This window comes from Vulpes lagopus, chromosome 15, assembly GCF_018345385.1.
Source record: "Vulpes lagopus strain Blue_001 chromosome 15, ASM1834538v1, whole genome shotgun sequence".
In the NCBI taxonomy this organism is placed as follows: Eukaryota; Metazoa; Chordata; class Mammalia; order Carnivora; family Canidae; genus Vulpes; species Vulpes lagopus.
In genome coordinates this window covers 11,016,215-11,031,862 of record NC_054838.1, presented here as the reverse complement: position 1 = coordinate 11,031,862, position 15,648 = coordinate 11,016,215, and the positions used below count along the sequence as shown (strand labels likewise).

The 15,648-nt window shown below is 36.0% G+C and overlaps 1 protein-coding gene across 24 annotated transcripts in view; it reads right to left on the bottom strand.

Annotated features, from left to right (window-relative positions):
* The window catches only part of SOX6 (SRY-box transcription factor 6), a 585,747-nt gene that overhangs the window by 111,327 nt on the left and 458,772 nt on the right, over positions 1-15,648 (bottom strand). For 19 of the 24 annotated variants that reach the window (XM_041730048.1, XM_041730065.1, XM_041730058.1 and 16 more), the window contains 2 exons: positions 6,030-6,109; positions 4,435-4,557 (listed from right to left, as the gene is read on the bottom strand). In XM_041730048.1, the coding sequence (XP_041585982.1) occupies positions 4,435-4,557; positions 6,030-6,109 (203 nt within the window). The remainder of the gene's footprint in view (positions 1-4,434; positions 4,558-6,029; positions 6,110-15,648) is intronic. The other 5 variants (XM_041730053.1, XM_041730051.1, XM_041730049.1 and 2 more) reach the window with 1 other exon arrangement.

Here is a 15,648-nt window from a genome sequence, read left to right as displayed (position 1 = left end):
ATAAAATATGTGTTTGCATTTACTTCTGCAAAAACTTCAATTGTTCTCCTCCATCCTTGCAAACTTGGCAACACTTTAATAGTTTCATTTAAGAGTAACTTATGATTGATAGGTTTTCCTAGCATTTTAAGGCTCTAATTATACCCCTTTCCTCAAATCTTCCCTGAAGTACACATAGCAGCCATTGAATAAAAGTGAAAATCTACTTATATCAATATTTTTAAAATTTTCATATTTAATTCCTTTCATTTTAGGCTACTACCCATACTATCGTTATAAGAACTTGTCTGTTAAAATATGTTCCAACTAAAGCTCGGTAGGCTTTGAATGCTCGATAAAAATCATTCTCTGAGGCTAATGAAGACAGAAACTCTGCCTGTAACAATATTAAGTTTGTTTTCTCTGGTGATTCAGAGAAGTGAGCAATCTGTCAGTAATACATTGAGTGAAATTACTTGTCTTGTAGGAATAACTGCTGACAGTCACTTTATCTCAGGGCTGACCCAAACATCTCCCTGCTGACAAACAAATTACTATGTCTAACTTTGAAAAGGTAACTAGCTTGTTTTTAATTTTGATTGGTCTTTCAGAATCTCCTGTACATACACTCAGTCCCATCCTTCATTGTATTAAACAAACAAACAAAAAGCCACAAAAAGTGTGTTTTTTTGCCGGGGGGGGGGGGGGGAGGTTTGAATTAATGAGAAAGAAAAAAAAGTAAGGAAAGAGAAACTCTATCATTTGGCACTAAGAAAAAAGAACTGCTATAGCTTCCTTCCAAGACTGTTATGCAGATAAAACTGGTAAGTGTGTCTACCCAACATTAAGACTGGCAGTGCCGCCAGTAACTGACTGGGTGAGTGAACACATTACTGAGACAGTATTGTAGGAATTAATTTTCTTCAATAAAGTGATTTTTAAGGCTCATATATTTCACAATCTAAACATATGTCACTGTTTCATAAACAAAATAAATGGATTAAAATAATACATTACCAATATGCTGACATGTGGAGATATTTTAATTAGAAATTCTTAAGCTGTGTGATATTTAACTGCTGTATTTGCTAAAGAGAAGCATGCATCATTTAATAAGAAAGCATGAGACAGGTGTATCACTTTGCATGATATGGTACCAGATTGTATTTAATATAAGCCACTTCTATGAAGCAACATTTCTCCCAGCTAAAAACAAAACAAAACAAAAAACAGAACAAATTACTTTTAAGGATCTATCCTATTGAAAGTAGCCTCATAAAATGAATTGATACATTGAAACTACTTTTTCATTTAAAAAAGAAAGAAATTACTCAGAGCTTAGTTTCTGAGACAATATTTTTTCAGAAACAATTTAACATCTTAGCTATTTAAAGGCCATATTTACATGACTGCCTCATTATACGGGGTCCCCCTTCCTTAACATTCTTTTTGATGTACTTGAAGGACCAATGCTAACAGAGCTGAGGAAAGCAAATGGCAACTGGTCCTGAAATTTATAAGGGTAGAGAATTGGAATAAGTAGCAATATAATATATTGTTTACTGTAGCAGGTGCCCTCTGTTCTCTAAAGGTCAAAAGCACTGTAACCTTAGAGTTACAGTTTCTGATTGTTCCCAGGGTTAAATACATTATCAAAATTAATGGTTCAAGCCCCTCAACCTTCAGATATATGAGTATTCATGCCTCCATCTGCTGAACTGTTCAACTAAAAATAGCATTCTTTGGCCTTCTCTCTCCTACTATTGTGCCCCTGAGACAGAGAAAACCATGCCTTAGATCAGCACAGAGTACAAAAAAAAAGTCTTTCCTGTATCTTCCTTATTTTAAAGAAAGAGAGAACTGGAATATGCTAATATAAGAAGAGTCTCTGCACTTTAAATACCTTTTTTTCTACTTGATAACAAGATTTCAGGCTTTCAGTGTAGAACTATAAATGCTGTTAAGATTTATTCAGGCTCATTGATATTAGGAGTGCCAATCTTTGAAGAACATATGAACTATAACATCAGGTAAAGAGGACTAGCTCTGAGCAATGCAGCCAGATATATATGAAGGTGGTGCCTTGGGTGATGGTGGCATGTATGTGTTATGGGCTTTTCTTCCTAAGAATCTCTGTTTAGAAATAAAACCAGTTAACATAATTGTAATGCTTCCTCAGTATCAATAGTCTGTCTATTGCTCATGATTGTTAACAGAGCTGTGACATTTTAGCTTGTCAAAGGAGGGAAGCATTAGAAAAGAAAGCAGACTTTAAAATCAATAAAGCAAGATATTAAATTTTCTCCCTACTTTTGCCTATGATTTAAAATGTTAGTGTCTGTAGTAGCTCAGACATGTATGTCTACTGTGTTTTTCATGGATCTGTCCCCATAAACATGGAATACTCATACCAGGAAGGTTTGGGAAACCTGCCTTTCAAAGAAGGTCAATTTTTTTTCCAACCAGTCTACCATATAGGCAAACAGCAAAGGTTTCCTGACATGCAGGAAAAAAAAATGCAAAAAATGAAAGCAGGAAAAGAGAACAAGAATAAACAGAAACCCAGGAAACTTTCAAATGGGCCCAAAATTAAGCTGCAAAGCCTGAGGAGTCCTGCACTAACTGGTTCTCTATTAATCCTAATGAAAGTGACAGACGTGTGGCATATGTTGTGCTTCTAGATCAACGTTGCTACAGGACTACACAGACCTGGCACTCGCATATGTGACATCATAGTTTCCAGAAACCCAACAGAAGCCAGATTTGGCAGCATCAGGGGTCCCGGAATGGTGAGAAGTCAACCTACGTGAAAAATTAGTAAAAGAAGCGATGGGGTAGAAAACTGCTGATGGAGAAGGGTTGATGGGATAGATCTCAACACCTCAAGAGAAAATAAAAGTCATAGAGAGGAAGTCTTGAATTTGAGCCAAGACCACCTGCTTTCACATTCGTCCAAGCACTTAAACATTTAACGAACGATCTGTCCTGGGCACGTAAGCTTGCTAACTGTCATCACACAGAAAGTCTTGGCCCTCATACGCAGTTATCTGTAGATTTTAGCAATCCTAGGCATGGTAAATCTTCAGAATGTCCAGAAATATGGTACCTTCTCTTTAGTCAAAAGAAAGCTTTGCAAAAGAAATGCCTTCTTGCTGTCTAGAAGATAGCAGATACTCTGCAGTATATGCCTGGTCATGTCTGGGTGGGAACCCCCCATATAAGTTATATCAAAGTGACAGGGAAAGAGGAAGGCAGGCAACAAGCTCTGGAACTCTTCCTTAGGCTACTTCCAAGATGGTTTATGATCTTGTCCTTTTCTTTCTTCTTAGGAGTGAGCTTTCTCTATTGTTTTTCAAAAATACAGATTCAAAAGCAGCAGGGAAGATAATAGCAAAGGGATAGTTAGTTGATTATATAGTGTTTGATGCCAGAGCCAATAGGATCTGAATATATAACTTTGTTTGATATAATTATTTTCTTTTTGGGGGACTGAGCTTCCCATCCTAGGTTAGAATACAAAATGTAGTATTAGGTCTAACCCAGAAAGCTAATGTGTGTTTCAGTCTGAGGTAGCCTGTCTCCAAGTTTTTTTGGTGATTCAACAGATAGCTGACAGCCCATCAGTAGCTGATAATACTGGAGAGGGATTCCAGTGATATGAAAGAGAAATCAAGCATGAAATTAGAGACATGAGGACTAGACCCCTATAGAAGAAAAGGGGTGGGTTTTCAAAAGAACCATAAAAGCCATCTCCTCCCATGTGGTAAGAATATCCCACAAAAACAACAAAAAGCTTGACTGGAAGTTAAATATGAAAGGGATACTATAGAAGTTCATGGAGCAAAAAAGCAACCAGTCAGGTCCAGGCACTTAGCCCTACCTCACCCAGAGAAAACAAAATTCAGAACCCTGAGTTAGTCAAAAATCCTGGGTGCTAGCTCTGATTCCAGGAATATTGCACAGCCTTGGTCTCTCTGAACCTCCACTGTTTAGTGTATATAGGCAGAATTATATTTTATCAACTTTGCAGGGTTGTTATATAGTCAAATGAGATTGTTTTAAGTGTTCAAGTTATATAGTTTATATTATATAGTACTACATAAGTTATATTATAAGTTATTACAAGTTATATTATAAGTTACAAGTTATATTATATAGTACTACATAAAAGAAGCAAAAGAGTAAGGGAACAGGGGATGGTTTCGAGCACACATGTACAGAATTTGCCTAAATGTATAGCAATAAACAACCTAAGTTATTAGGGGCATTGGTTTGGGGCTTGCCATCTGTAAAAGAAAAGGAGCAAAAATGAGCCTCCTTAGGAATGAGAAAAAGGGAAAGGTCACATTTTAGTGTTTAGGTCGAGTGTTTGCCACTTGAAAAAAAAAAAAGCCTAGAATATGACTGAACAATCCAGTCCCCCACCCAATGAAGCACCAATGGAAGCATTCATACCTCAATCTGTTTGTGGTTGTAAGAGTGGCCACCACCATGTTCAAAGGTGTCCAAACTCCTGCCAAAACGGTCACTTAGGCCCTTTAGCCTTGGGTTAATTTGTGGGTGGGAGACATGACCCTTCTGTTTAGTAGCATATTCAGAAAAAAAAAAAAAAAAGACAAAACATACTGTCAGAACTCATGAAACAGAACACATATTTCTAAATCCAGGGTACTGATCACACCAAAGAATAGAAGTAGAAGGTTTAGGAAGCAGACACTGTCCTTCATAGAAACTTGGCTATGGGATCAAGCAATGGTACTGGTTCCGTACTTTTCCTTCTGACTCGAGAAGATACTCTAGCATAGCTATGGGAAAAGGAGAAACAGATTAGCTTTAATATGAGGGAGGTTTCCTTTTAGATTTTTCCAACTGCAGTAAGTTTCAGTGTTAGCAGTGGGAAAGGTGAAGTTTTGGAAGAAAGGTAGGCCTGCTGCTCCTGTTAGGCAAAATGTCTAGCTCTGCTAGGTCGACCATAATGGGTAATGTCGTCCAGGCTTTCTGGAAGAAGCTTATGACAAAAACTCAGAGTACTGGAAAAATTATTTATTTGCAGACCCAATTGAAAATGCTCACAATGATGTTTTTTCATAGGAAAATATTTGCACATTTCTTATACTCAAGCCATATACGGAATAGCAAAGACAAAAAAAAAAATGCCTAGCCAGATGCTATTCCTTTGTAAGAAAACTCAAAAATAATCACAGTAAGTTATAAGAATAAAAGACTATCTTTAAACTTTCCACTGTATTGAAATTCAAGTTCTTCATTAAGGTTTAACCATTATTTTAATGATAATATCTTTTTGCGTTTTTTTTTTGTTTTTGTTAAAATATATATTCATATTCAAAGTCATTTTCCCATTAAAATGGCAGTGCTAGATGGGTATAAAGATCGCCTGTTCCTATTGTAAACCCCTCACTTTACTGTGAAGAAGATAAGGTACAAATGATTGTTCATCCAGCTTCCAAAACTTTCTCCCCCAGTCTTGCATTATAACTAAAGAACCCTAATCCAGAATGCGGTTGGATGCCATGCCCAGACTTTTGACATGGCATGAAGCTAAAGATGAGAATGAGAGGACACATATTCCAGAGCAATATGTTTACATTTTACTGAACAGTGAAGGTAATTTGGTGATAACAACACCTAATCTATAAACTGCAAGAAGGAAAATGTCCAACATTGTTTTCTGTTTTGATGTTCATGTGTAAAAGATCATCTGGACACAAATGGAGACGTGGATGGAAAACTGATATGGAAAAAGCTAACATATCCAATAGCAGCAGCCAGCAATAAAAAATTGTAAAACCATTAACTCACCTGATAGAAAATATAGAGTACTAAGTCATAATATCATTTTTCCTTTAAAAATACTAAAATTGGCAGTTTTCTCTTCTATTTTCAGCATGGTAAGTAAACAAGGTGTTAATCCTTCCAGGCTACACTTAAAAATTATTTAACATTCAGGCCATTATTTAGCATACAGCTGGTTAGCAGTTTTCCACTAAAGAACTGGCTTGTATCCCACATTTTTTTCTTCTGGCACTTACCTGGAGCTGTAAAGGGCTGAGTCCAGAAGTAGCAGCAGCTGCCATTGTTGATGAAATGAACTGTACAGGGTAGTTATCACCTGTCGGAAAGAACAATGCATACAGGTTTAGACAATGCACAGGGAATCGCAGCAGACAAGTACAAACATGGTCCTTGGATTGCCTGAGCTTTACAACATTGCTCTAAGCCCAAACATCTGCAGAAACAAAAGGCTTAGTTGGGCATAGACTTGCAGTGCTGCCTTGGAACTTTTTGTTAACAGATAGCTGGTAGGCAAACTGGCAAAACATGAATGTGATGTTAAAAAAATTAAATGTGCAATTCAAGCATGTTCACTCCATTACAAATCTTGTAATACATCATTTTTTTAAGAGTAAAAAAAATATCTTAAAGCCAGGCTGACACTCAGTTCACTGAGAAAGTATTAAGGTTTTTATGTTGGAACAACAAAAGTTTTGGCTTGGTAGGCAAAGCAGAGTATTAGAGTCCAAAAAAGATTATGGGCTATTGACTGTCCATAACCCTAAACTTTATTTTATTAACAAAAAAGAACAGAAAAAAATTTTAAAAATGCAACCTCTTCAATTAGGAGTGAGAAGGAAACTAATCTTATCTGCCAGCATTCTGTAAAATGCCTGGTATCTCCACAAGAGTAGAAACCATATTTTTTGGGATTAACTTCTGGTGGAACCTAGTGCAGGTTCATGTACAGTAGGCGCTTATCACAGATTCTTTGATAATGATTTGATTAAATAACCACACATTTTACATAGGATATCCACATTAAAAGTCTAGTAGAGATTGAGCAAGGTTCAGCAGAGATCAATGCTACACCTCAATGTCTGACTTCATAGCACTCCTAAATCAGGGAAGGAAGTCCTTTCTGTGACCTAAGAGCACAGACTACGTGCAGCGATGTGAAGAACCAAGAAAAAGTAATGAGGAACGTATTGTGATAGTGGTGACTGAATTCAAAATTAATACTCGTGGATAAATTACACAATATCAGTGATTTAATGGAGTATCACTTGGGCTGCAGCTACTTATTTAAAGTCAGTGTTATGTACTATCTCTAGGCTATATTTTAATAGGCTGATCCTCCACACATTTTTGACATTTATAATAATCATGCTGTTTTGCATGAACTTTTCCACACTGAAAGCTGAATGTAATAATGAAGAGAGAGTGTAGAAAGAATCACAGCAATAAAGGTAGTCAATTGGAAAGCAATACAATCTCTTTTCTTCTGCACGGACACTAATACCTGGAGCCTTCCTGGCAACCCCTCATCCCCCCCCCCCCCCCCCCATTTCTTGGAGCTCATCCTGCTTGCCACATGAAGTGCTACTCAGCTGGCCCAACATAAATGTTAAGTTGCTTTCACTTTTAACAAATTGTTAGCTTCTAATCTACACAGTCTCTTTGCATCACATCCATAATACCTCATCAGACCATTGAGCACAGTGTGTGCTTGTACACAGTCCAGTAACAATTGGCTTCTGATTGCATATGGAGCACTGCTACAATGCATTCACTCACACTATATTGTGCTGGTCTCCTATGGAGTAATGTTCAAAATATCTGATCTTGTTTTTCCCCTTCCGTGAGGTTGATTTTAGTTTGCAGTGCTACATGAGCTTTTTTAAAAAGGATAACTAGGCCAAATTATTTTTTATAGTAAATGACTGTTGCTTTATGCTTAAACAATTTTGCTGATCTTCTTGATATTTAAACTAAATTATGTGAAGAAAGAATATCCTAATCTAAGTCAAATAGTATTTCTTCGGTTGATATCTTATCAGGTTAAAAAAAATCACAAAACGATACTGAATTAATGATGCTTCAAAAATAGGGAGAAAAAAAATCACCATTCCAACCATCAACATGGGCTGCCTCCCAGAACATTTTAGAGCTGTTCTTTCTTTAAATATCATGCATTATTCATACTAAACCACAACCCCCCTCCCTGTAAGTTTAATACCAGTTGCTTTATTTGTACTAAAACATTTTTCATGTCAAACATATTTAAAAAAATCAAACTCTAAAAGAATTCCCTGGGGCACTCCTTTTTTCATAGCTGTCATGCTTCTATGCTATGAAATAGCTGATTTTTTTTATAGTTTTTGGCTTGCCAGTTAATTTATTACTATCTCTACCACACCCTGTAGTACTCTCCAGCTCACCTGCTGGCTACAAACAGCTTTCTTTCCATTGCTGACAAGCATATTTTTAAAATGTTCTTAACCTTCTCTGCCAGTTTGAATCTGTGTATCTGAATACAATCTATCGAAAGCTATTTCTCCAGAACATATTACTGAATCAATACTAAAAGTAAAAATGAATACATTAGAAAACAGAGTCTATTACAGAGAATGATTAGAGACAGCAAAAAAAAAAGGGGGGGGGGAAGGCAAGAGAGGGAGAAGATGAGAGCAAAGAAGAGAAGGGGGTTAAAAACAGCAGAGAAAAATGTTAAGCAGGAGAGGGAATCAAGGGTTTTGCAAAGTTTAATTTTTTAATAACAAAGTTATGTGCTTCACCCCCACCCCTTTAATTTTCTCTTTGTAAGAGTCGGTCAAGTAAAAGTTCTCAGTGGCTGACTTGGCAAGAAATCAGTCAACATGTTGTAGCAATTTTTTTCAAATTTGTCTCTGGATTTGAAATGCTTGCGTGAGGATCCATTCTTTCTAAATTTATACAAAGAAAGATGAAGCCTGTTGGAACAGGTTGGCTTTAGACACCACTGTAATCTGGCCCTTGCTACTTCTAGTGTAAAAAGACAATCTCCAAAAGCCAATTTGGGAAATAATGCCCATTCTGTAAATTCATCTTTCCAGGCTTCTAGATTTTCAAACTGACTATTTTTATCTGGAGATTACAAAACAAATATGAAACAGGATTTAAAACTTATGGAAAATTTGCCTGATACTAGTTTCATTTGTCACAATAGACAGCATTCCTTTGGAACCAAACCAGCTCCACAGCAAGAGTCTCTGAATGAGAGAAAGTACATTTTTAAAAAAAATTTCAAAGAAAGTGCAATGTGGCCCAAACTTATTAAAATTTAAACACGGGAGAAGGGGAAACTTGTATTAAGAACCCAGAACCCATTAGATACAGGCTACCACCTGCCAAAATACTCCTAGTTTCTGTAATTCAAATATAAATTTCACTTTTATTAAAAAGTCAAAAACCGGGATCCTTGGGTGGCACAGCGGTTTGGCGCCTGCCTTTGGCCCAGGGCGCGATCCTGGAGACCCGGGATCGAATCCCACATCGGGCTCCCAGTGCATGGATCCTGCTTCTCCCTCTGCCTGTGTCTCTGCCTCTCTCTCTCTCTCTCTCTGTGACTATCATAAAATAAATTTAAAAAAAATTTAAAAAAAATAAAAATAAAAAGTCAAAAACCTCATGGGTAAAATTCTGTTCATTTACTTTGATTCTTCAGAAAGACAAGGGACTGGATTGTAGTCTCCTGGGATATTAACTTCAGAATTAACCTACTGAGGAAATAATTTAGAGAGGCTGGAAGGAGTAGACAAATAAAAATACATTAACCTAGAAGACAGGATTCAGTGACTCTTCAGTAACTGGTTCAAAATCTCACACTTCATTTCCTGCCCTCTAAAATGAAATCAAAATATACTACATATCCCTATCTCACAGTTTGTTGTGTGGTGGCATCATAGGATCATGGTAAATTATCTGAGTTGCTAAACAACTTACAGGTAGACCTCACTTCTATAAGCTATCCTCATTCTTGCTACAATACAGAAATATTTCAATAACAACCATCAGTATAGACTTGGACATACCACTTCGCATCTTGCCTGGATATCTGCATTGAGAATAGTAAAATGTTACAACCCTTCTATATTCTGAAACAATGTCATAATCAATCTGAATTTATCTTTGTGAGGCATCACACTGCAGAAAAAGTTAACAGGTAAATGAATGACACATTTAGAATCCTAAAAATAAAATACAATGTTCAATTTGTTCGGAGGACAATTGGACAAAAAAAATTGGAAGGATTAAAGTGTATATTGCTGAGGTCATCATGCTGTTATTTCTCTTGCTAAATTTCTCCTCTATTCATCAAAGAGCGGATCAATGATGAGAAAAGTCTTGATCCCAGGGCATTTTCTAAGAACATGTGCATTATTCTTCATATCTTTATAGAAGATAAGAATCAAGGATCAATCTTAATTTCTTCACTTATTTCATAGATACATCCAGACCGCCGGCCAATCATATGAAAATCCATGGTATTTGTCACAATAGCAATTAAATAAGTGAATGTGGATAAACTGATATAAATCCATCCATTATGGGGCACCTGGGTGGCATAGTCAGTTAAATGTCTGACTCTTGGTTTCGGCTCAGGTCACGATCTCCAGGTCATGAGTTCAAGCCCTGTTGGGTTCTGTGCTCTGCATGGGGTCTGCTAGGGATTTTCTCTCCCTCTCCCTCTGCCCCTCTGGCTCATGCTTTCTCTCAATCTCTCTCTCTAATGAATAAATAAATTACAAAAAAATAAATCCATCCATTACAAGAAATTTAAAAAATCAACTCAAAGTTCATACCTTAGTATAGCTCATAAATGATATAGCTTTCATATGTGATGGAGGGCATAGTCAAAGTAATCTTGATCTCCAGAAAACTAGGTTAGTTTATGTGGATGTGCATATTTTCTTCTTGGACCTCAATACTCTTATTTAAAAATGAAATTACTGATCTAAAGAACCTCAGAAAAACTGTCTTGACTTCCAGTAGATAAATTTAATTATTCAAGTATTCCAGTAATAGTGGTTATAAACCTCAGCTTTACATATTCTAAAAGAGGTGGAAATAGCTAGCATTACAAGATGCCATTTCGATGAATCCATACATATAAATAACATATTTTCCACAGCAAATAAAGAGCTAGACTTTTGTTAATATCCTACATACTTAAACCATGTCTGCAAGAGTATAAAATATCAAATCAGAGAATTTCAGTCTGAATTCTGTCTCCATTTCTAATTTCTAGATGGGAAAGCTTGGAAACTTAATCAACTTATTTGACCATTTGTACCTTTTTTCCTTTTAACAAAATAGATATAATGCCACCTATCTCAGAGTTGCCAAGAAAATTAAATGTGAATATATATATTTTTATATATAAGATATATATGTATATGAGAATATGTATTATATATATGTATATACATGTATATTTATAAATACATATACACACCTATGCATACCTCCAATATACATATTGGATGACAAAGGTGGTTCAGCACACACACAAAATCAATGTCATACATCACATTAATAGAGCAAAGGGGAAGAAATCCACATAATTATCTCAATTGATGCAGAAAAGGCATTTCACAAAATCTAATACCCTTACAGGATAAAAACTCTCAGAAATTTAGGAATAGAGGGAAAGTTCCTCAGCACAATAAAGGATATTTATGAAAAATCCACAGTTAACATCATATTCAATGGTAAAAGACCAGAAAGCTTTCCTTCTAAGGTCAGGAATGTGATAATGATGCCTGCTTTCACTGCAGCTATACAACATTATACTGGAAGTTCAAGCCAGCACTGTTCAAAAAGAAAGAGAGAGAGAGATGGAGAGAGAGAAAGAGAAGAAGAAAGAGAAAGAGAGGGAGAAAGAAAGGTAGAGGGAGAGAGGGCAATAGGTATCAAAATTGGTAACCAAGAGGTAAAACTATCTCTACTTGCATATGAGATGATCATATGTGTAGAAAATTCCAAAGAATCTACAAGAAAGCTACTAGAACTAAAAAAATTTAGCAAAAGTTGTAATCTTGTAAAATTAACACCCACAAGTCATTTGTTTTTCTATATACCAGCAATGAACAAAGAAAATTAAGAAAGCATTTCTATTTATAATAGCATCTAAAGTAATTAAATACTTAGGAAGAAATCTAACCAGAGGTGAAAGGCTTGCACACTGAAAACTATACAATATTGCTAAAAAAATTTTTAAAGCCTAAATACATGGAAATGTCCATGAACAGGAAGACTTAACATTGCTAAGATGTCAGTACTATCCACATGCAAAAGAATGAAGTTGAACTTTAAATAACATATAAAAATGAACTCAAGTGGATCAAAGGCTTAAACATATGTACTAACACTATAAAACTTAGAAGAAAACACAGGAGTAAATCTTTGTATTTGGCAACAACTCCATGGACGTGATAACAGAAATATAGGCCATGAGAAAAAAAATAGATAAATGGGAATGCATCAAAATTAAAAACTTTTGTGCATCAAATGATACTATCAAGTAAATGAAAAGGCAAACAGAAGGAAATACCTGCAAAACATATATCTGATAAGGGATTAATATCTAGAATATATAAAGAACTCCTGAAACTTAATAACAAAAAACAAACAGCCTAATTAAAAACTAGGCAAAGTACTAGACAAAGTACTTTCTCCAAGAAAAATAAATAAATTTCCATTAAGCACATAAAAAGATGCTCATAATTATTAATCATTAGGAGAATGAAAATCAAAACCACATGAGAGGGGTACCTGGGTGGCTCAGTAGTTGAGTGTCTCCCTTTGGCTCAGTTCATGATCCCGGGATCCTAGATCCAGTCCTCTGCCTCTGCCTATATCCCTGCCTCTCTGTGTGTGTGTCTCTCATGAATAAACACAAACAAAATATTTTTAAAAAGCAAAGAGAAAAAACAAAACCACATGAGATACTATCTCATACCTCCTAGGATCACTATAATATTTTTGTAACGATTAGAAAATAACAAGTGTTGGTGAGGATGTAAACAGATTGGAACTCTTACATTGTCGGTAGGAGTATAAAATGGTGCAGCCTCTGTGGAAAACGGTTTAGCAGTTTCTCAAAAATTTAAACACAGAACTACCATGTGACCCAACAATTCTGTTCCTACATAAATAACCAAAAGAACCGAAAGCAAGGACTCAGATATTTGTATATTAATGTTCACAGCAGCATTACTCACAATGACCAAAATGTGGAAACAACCCAAGTGTCCATCAACAAATGAATGGATAAACAAACTATTTGTCTATTCATATAATATGTTACATATTATATATTATACATACAGACACACACATATATATGTACAAAGACACAGACATATGGAATATTATTCAGCCATAAAAAAGAGTGAGCTTTCGATATATAATGCAATATGGGTGGACCTTGGAAACATGCATAGTGATATAAGCTTATCTCAGTCCAATGTTTAGTTTTTGGACATTTTTAATGGGTAAGGATGTAGTTTAATGTTAAATTTACTTAATTTCATGGTCAGACTTTACCCTCAAAACCTAGTACCTTAGAGTTTTCAAAGAATTTTCATAAATTTTAACAAAGTTAATCTTCACACCCACATTGAGCAGTGGACATATATTTTTAGATGACAAAAATGTGAGGCTCAGCAAGGCTAAATGATATGTGCAAGTAACAAATAAAATAATCCATGTGAAATATTTAGCACAGTGTTTGGCACAAAGCAACTACTCAGGAGGCTTTAGCTATTATTTTATAATAAGTGGGTGGAGAAGCCAGGCATAGGCAGAGATCCTATTCTCTGAATCTCCTAGGAAGCCACGGGCTGCTCAGCAGCAATTATTTTAAAAATCTGAACTACACAGAGTCCATGGGTCAGCTGCACCATCCCTGGCCTATGAAGGCGGCTATCCATTATTTTTATTTTATAGGCAATTCAATCCTGTCTGACATACATATCGCTAGCTATGAAAGAGGCTTAATCTTTTAATTTTCTCAAATATAGGTGCTTAATCTTGCCCCAGATGCTGTATCTCTATTTTATGATGTGAAAGAGTAAAACAAACAAAATTTTGCAGTGTTTTAAAAAAAGATTTTATGTATTTATTCTTGAGACATAGAGAGAGGCAGAGACATAGGCAGAGGGAGAAGCAGGCTCCCTATGGGACTTGATCCCAGGATCCTGGGATCATGTCCTGAGCCAAAGGTAGATGCTCAACCACTGAGCCACCCAGGCACCCCTGTGGTGTATGTTCTGAGCCCTGAAGACTTTTTTTTCCTAGAATGATGTGTCTAATTACAGAACAGTAAAAAAAAAAAAAAAAAATTAAGGGTCAAAACTCAATAAAGCTATCTCTACAGATATTAACCTGATAGATATTCCCTGGAAACTGCACAATCCCTATAGGCCACATGCCTTCTCAGCAACCCACCAAACTGGGAGGACTTGTTTGGTGTTCACTACACAGGGGACCCTGATGTATCCAGAGCAATGAGTCAAATTAGGGGAAAAGAAGAAGGTCCAGAGCCCTAAGTATATTTGTTTAGACTATCTTAATAATGGATTCAGAAACAGTCAACTTTGACAGGGAACATCAACTTCAGGTAGCCTGTGCTATCTAGAAATCAAGACAATTATTCAATCAGCTGAAAGCACAAACACTATGGAACAGTTTCAGGTTATGGGAAGGTGGAAAAGGGCAAAAAGAGAACCATTTAGTCTGTAAGTTATAAAGACCAAGATAGTGATTGCTCATCCTCTTGACTAGGAACCAAAATATAAAGTGAGGCCACCATTTCAATGCTTTTATATATGACAGAACTACTCCCTTCTAAAAATTTAATCAATGGGAGGCCTGGGTGGCTCAGTGGTTGAGCATCTGCCTTCGGCTCAGGGAGTGCCCCCGGAGTCCCGGGATCCTTGCATGGAGCCTGCTTCCCCTGTCTCTGCCTCTCTCTCTGCCTCTCTCTGTGTCTCTCATGAATAAATAAATAAAATCTTAAAAAATAAAAATTTAATCATTGTTTCACATGTATTTCAAGTGAAATTATCATAGCTCAGTTTGGAGCAAAAAAATTTTTCTAGTCCAGACTCCAGTCCAACACAATTCTGCTCCCCCAATTCACATGAAGGACAAAAACACTGTACTGATTAAGTCTCCCTGGTATATATTCTCTACTAATTATATAAGAACAAATAATTTTAATCCTTTAAAGTATAATTTGTATCTATAATAAAACCCAGATTGGTCAAAATATTAAAGAATTTAGAGTTCTGGTTAATAAAACCCTCTGATGTAACCTAGGTAGGGGTCACAGAAAATACCTTATTTTATCAGCCTTGCTTGTGATTAAAAATTGTCCCATAGCCCAAATCCACTGTCATGCCTTAACCAACAGGTTTTAAGCCACCATAATCAAACACAATTCTGTTACCCCTTGAACACTGCTGCATGTTGCACACATGTTGTTCGATGGAGATAACACTCCTGTGAAATAATATTCTCCCAATCTCCATATTCTTCTTCAGTACTTACTACTGTCTCATTAATGTTGGTGAAAAGAATTTCTAAAAAGTGGTCCAAATTCATTAACTATAGAACAACACATCTCCCCATGAAAAATGGCATCATTGTTTCAGCAAAATTAGGTAACATGTCAACTATATTGATGTGTGTCCAGTAGAAAATAAGGCTCATACCTGATTTTTAAATGTGAAGCACTTTAAATTCAGAAACACTGAAATTAAATAAAAGGTTTCCATTGATAGTTCATTGAAGAGATTTCTAAGACAGGTAGAGGGAGGACGAGTGAGA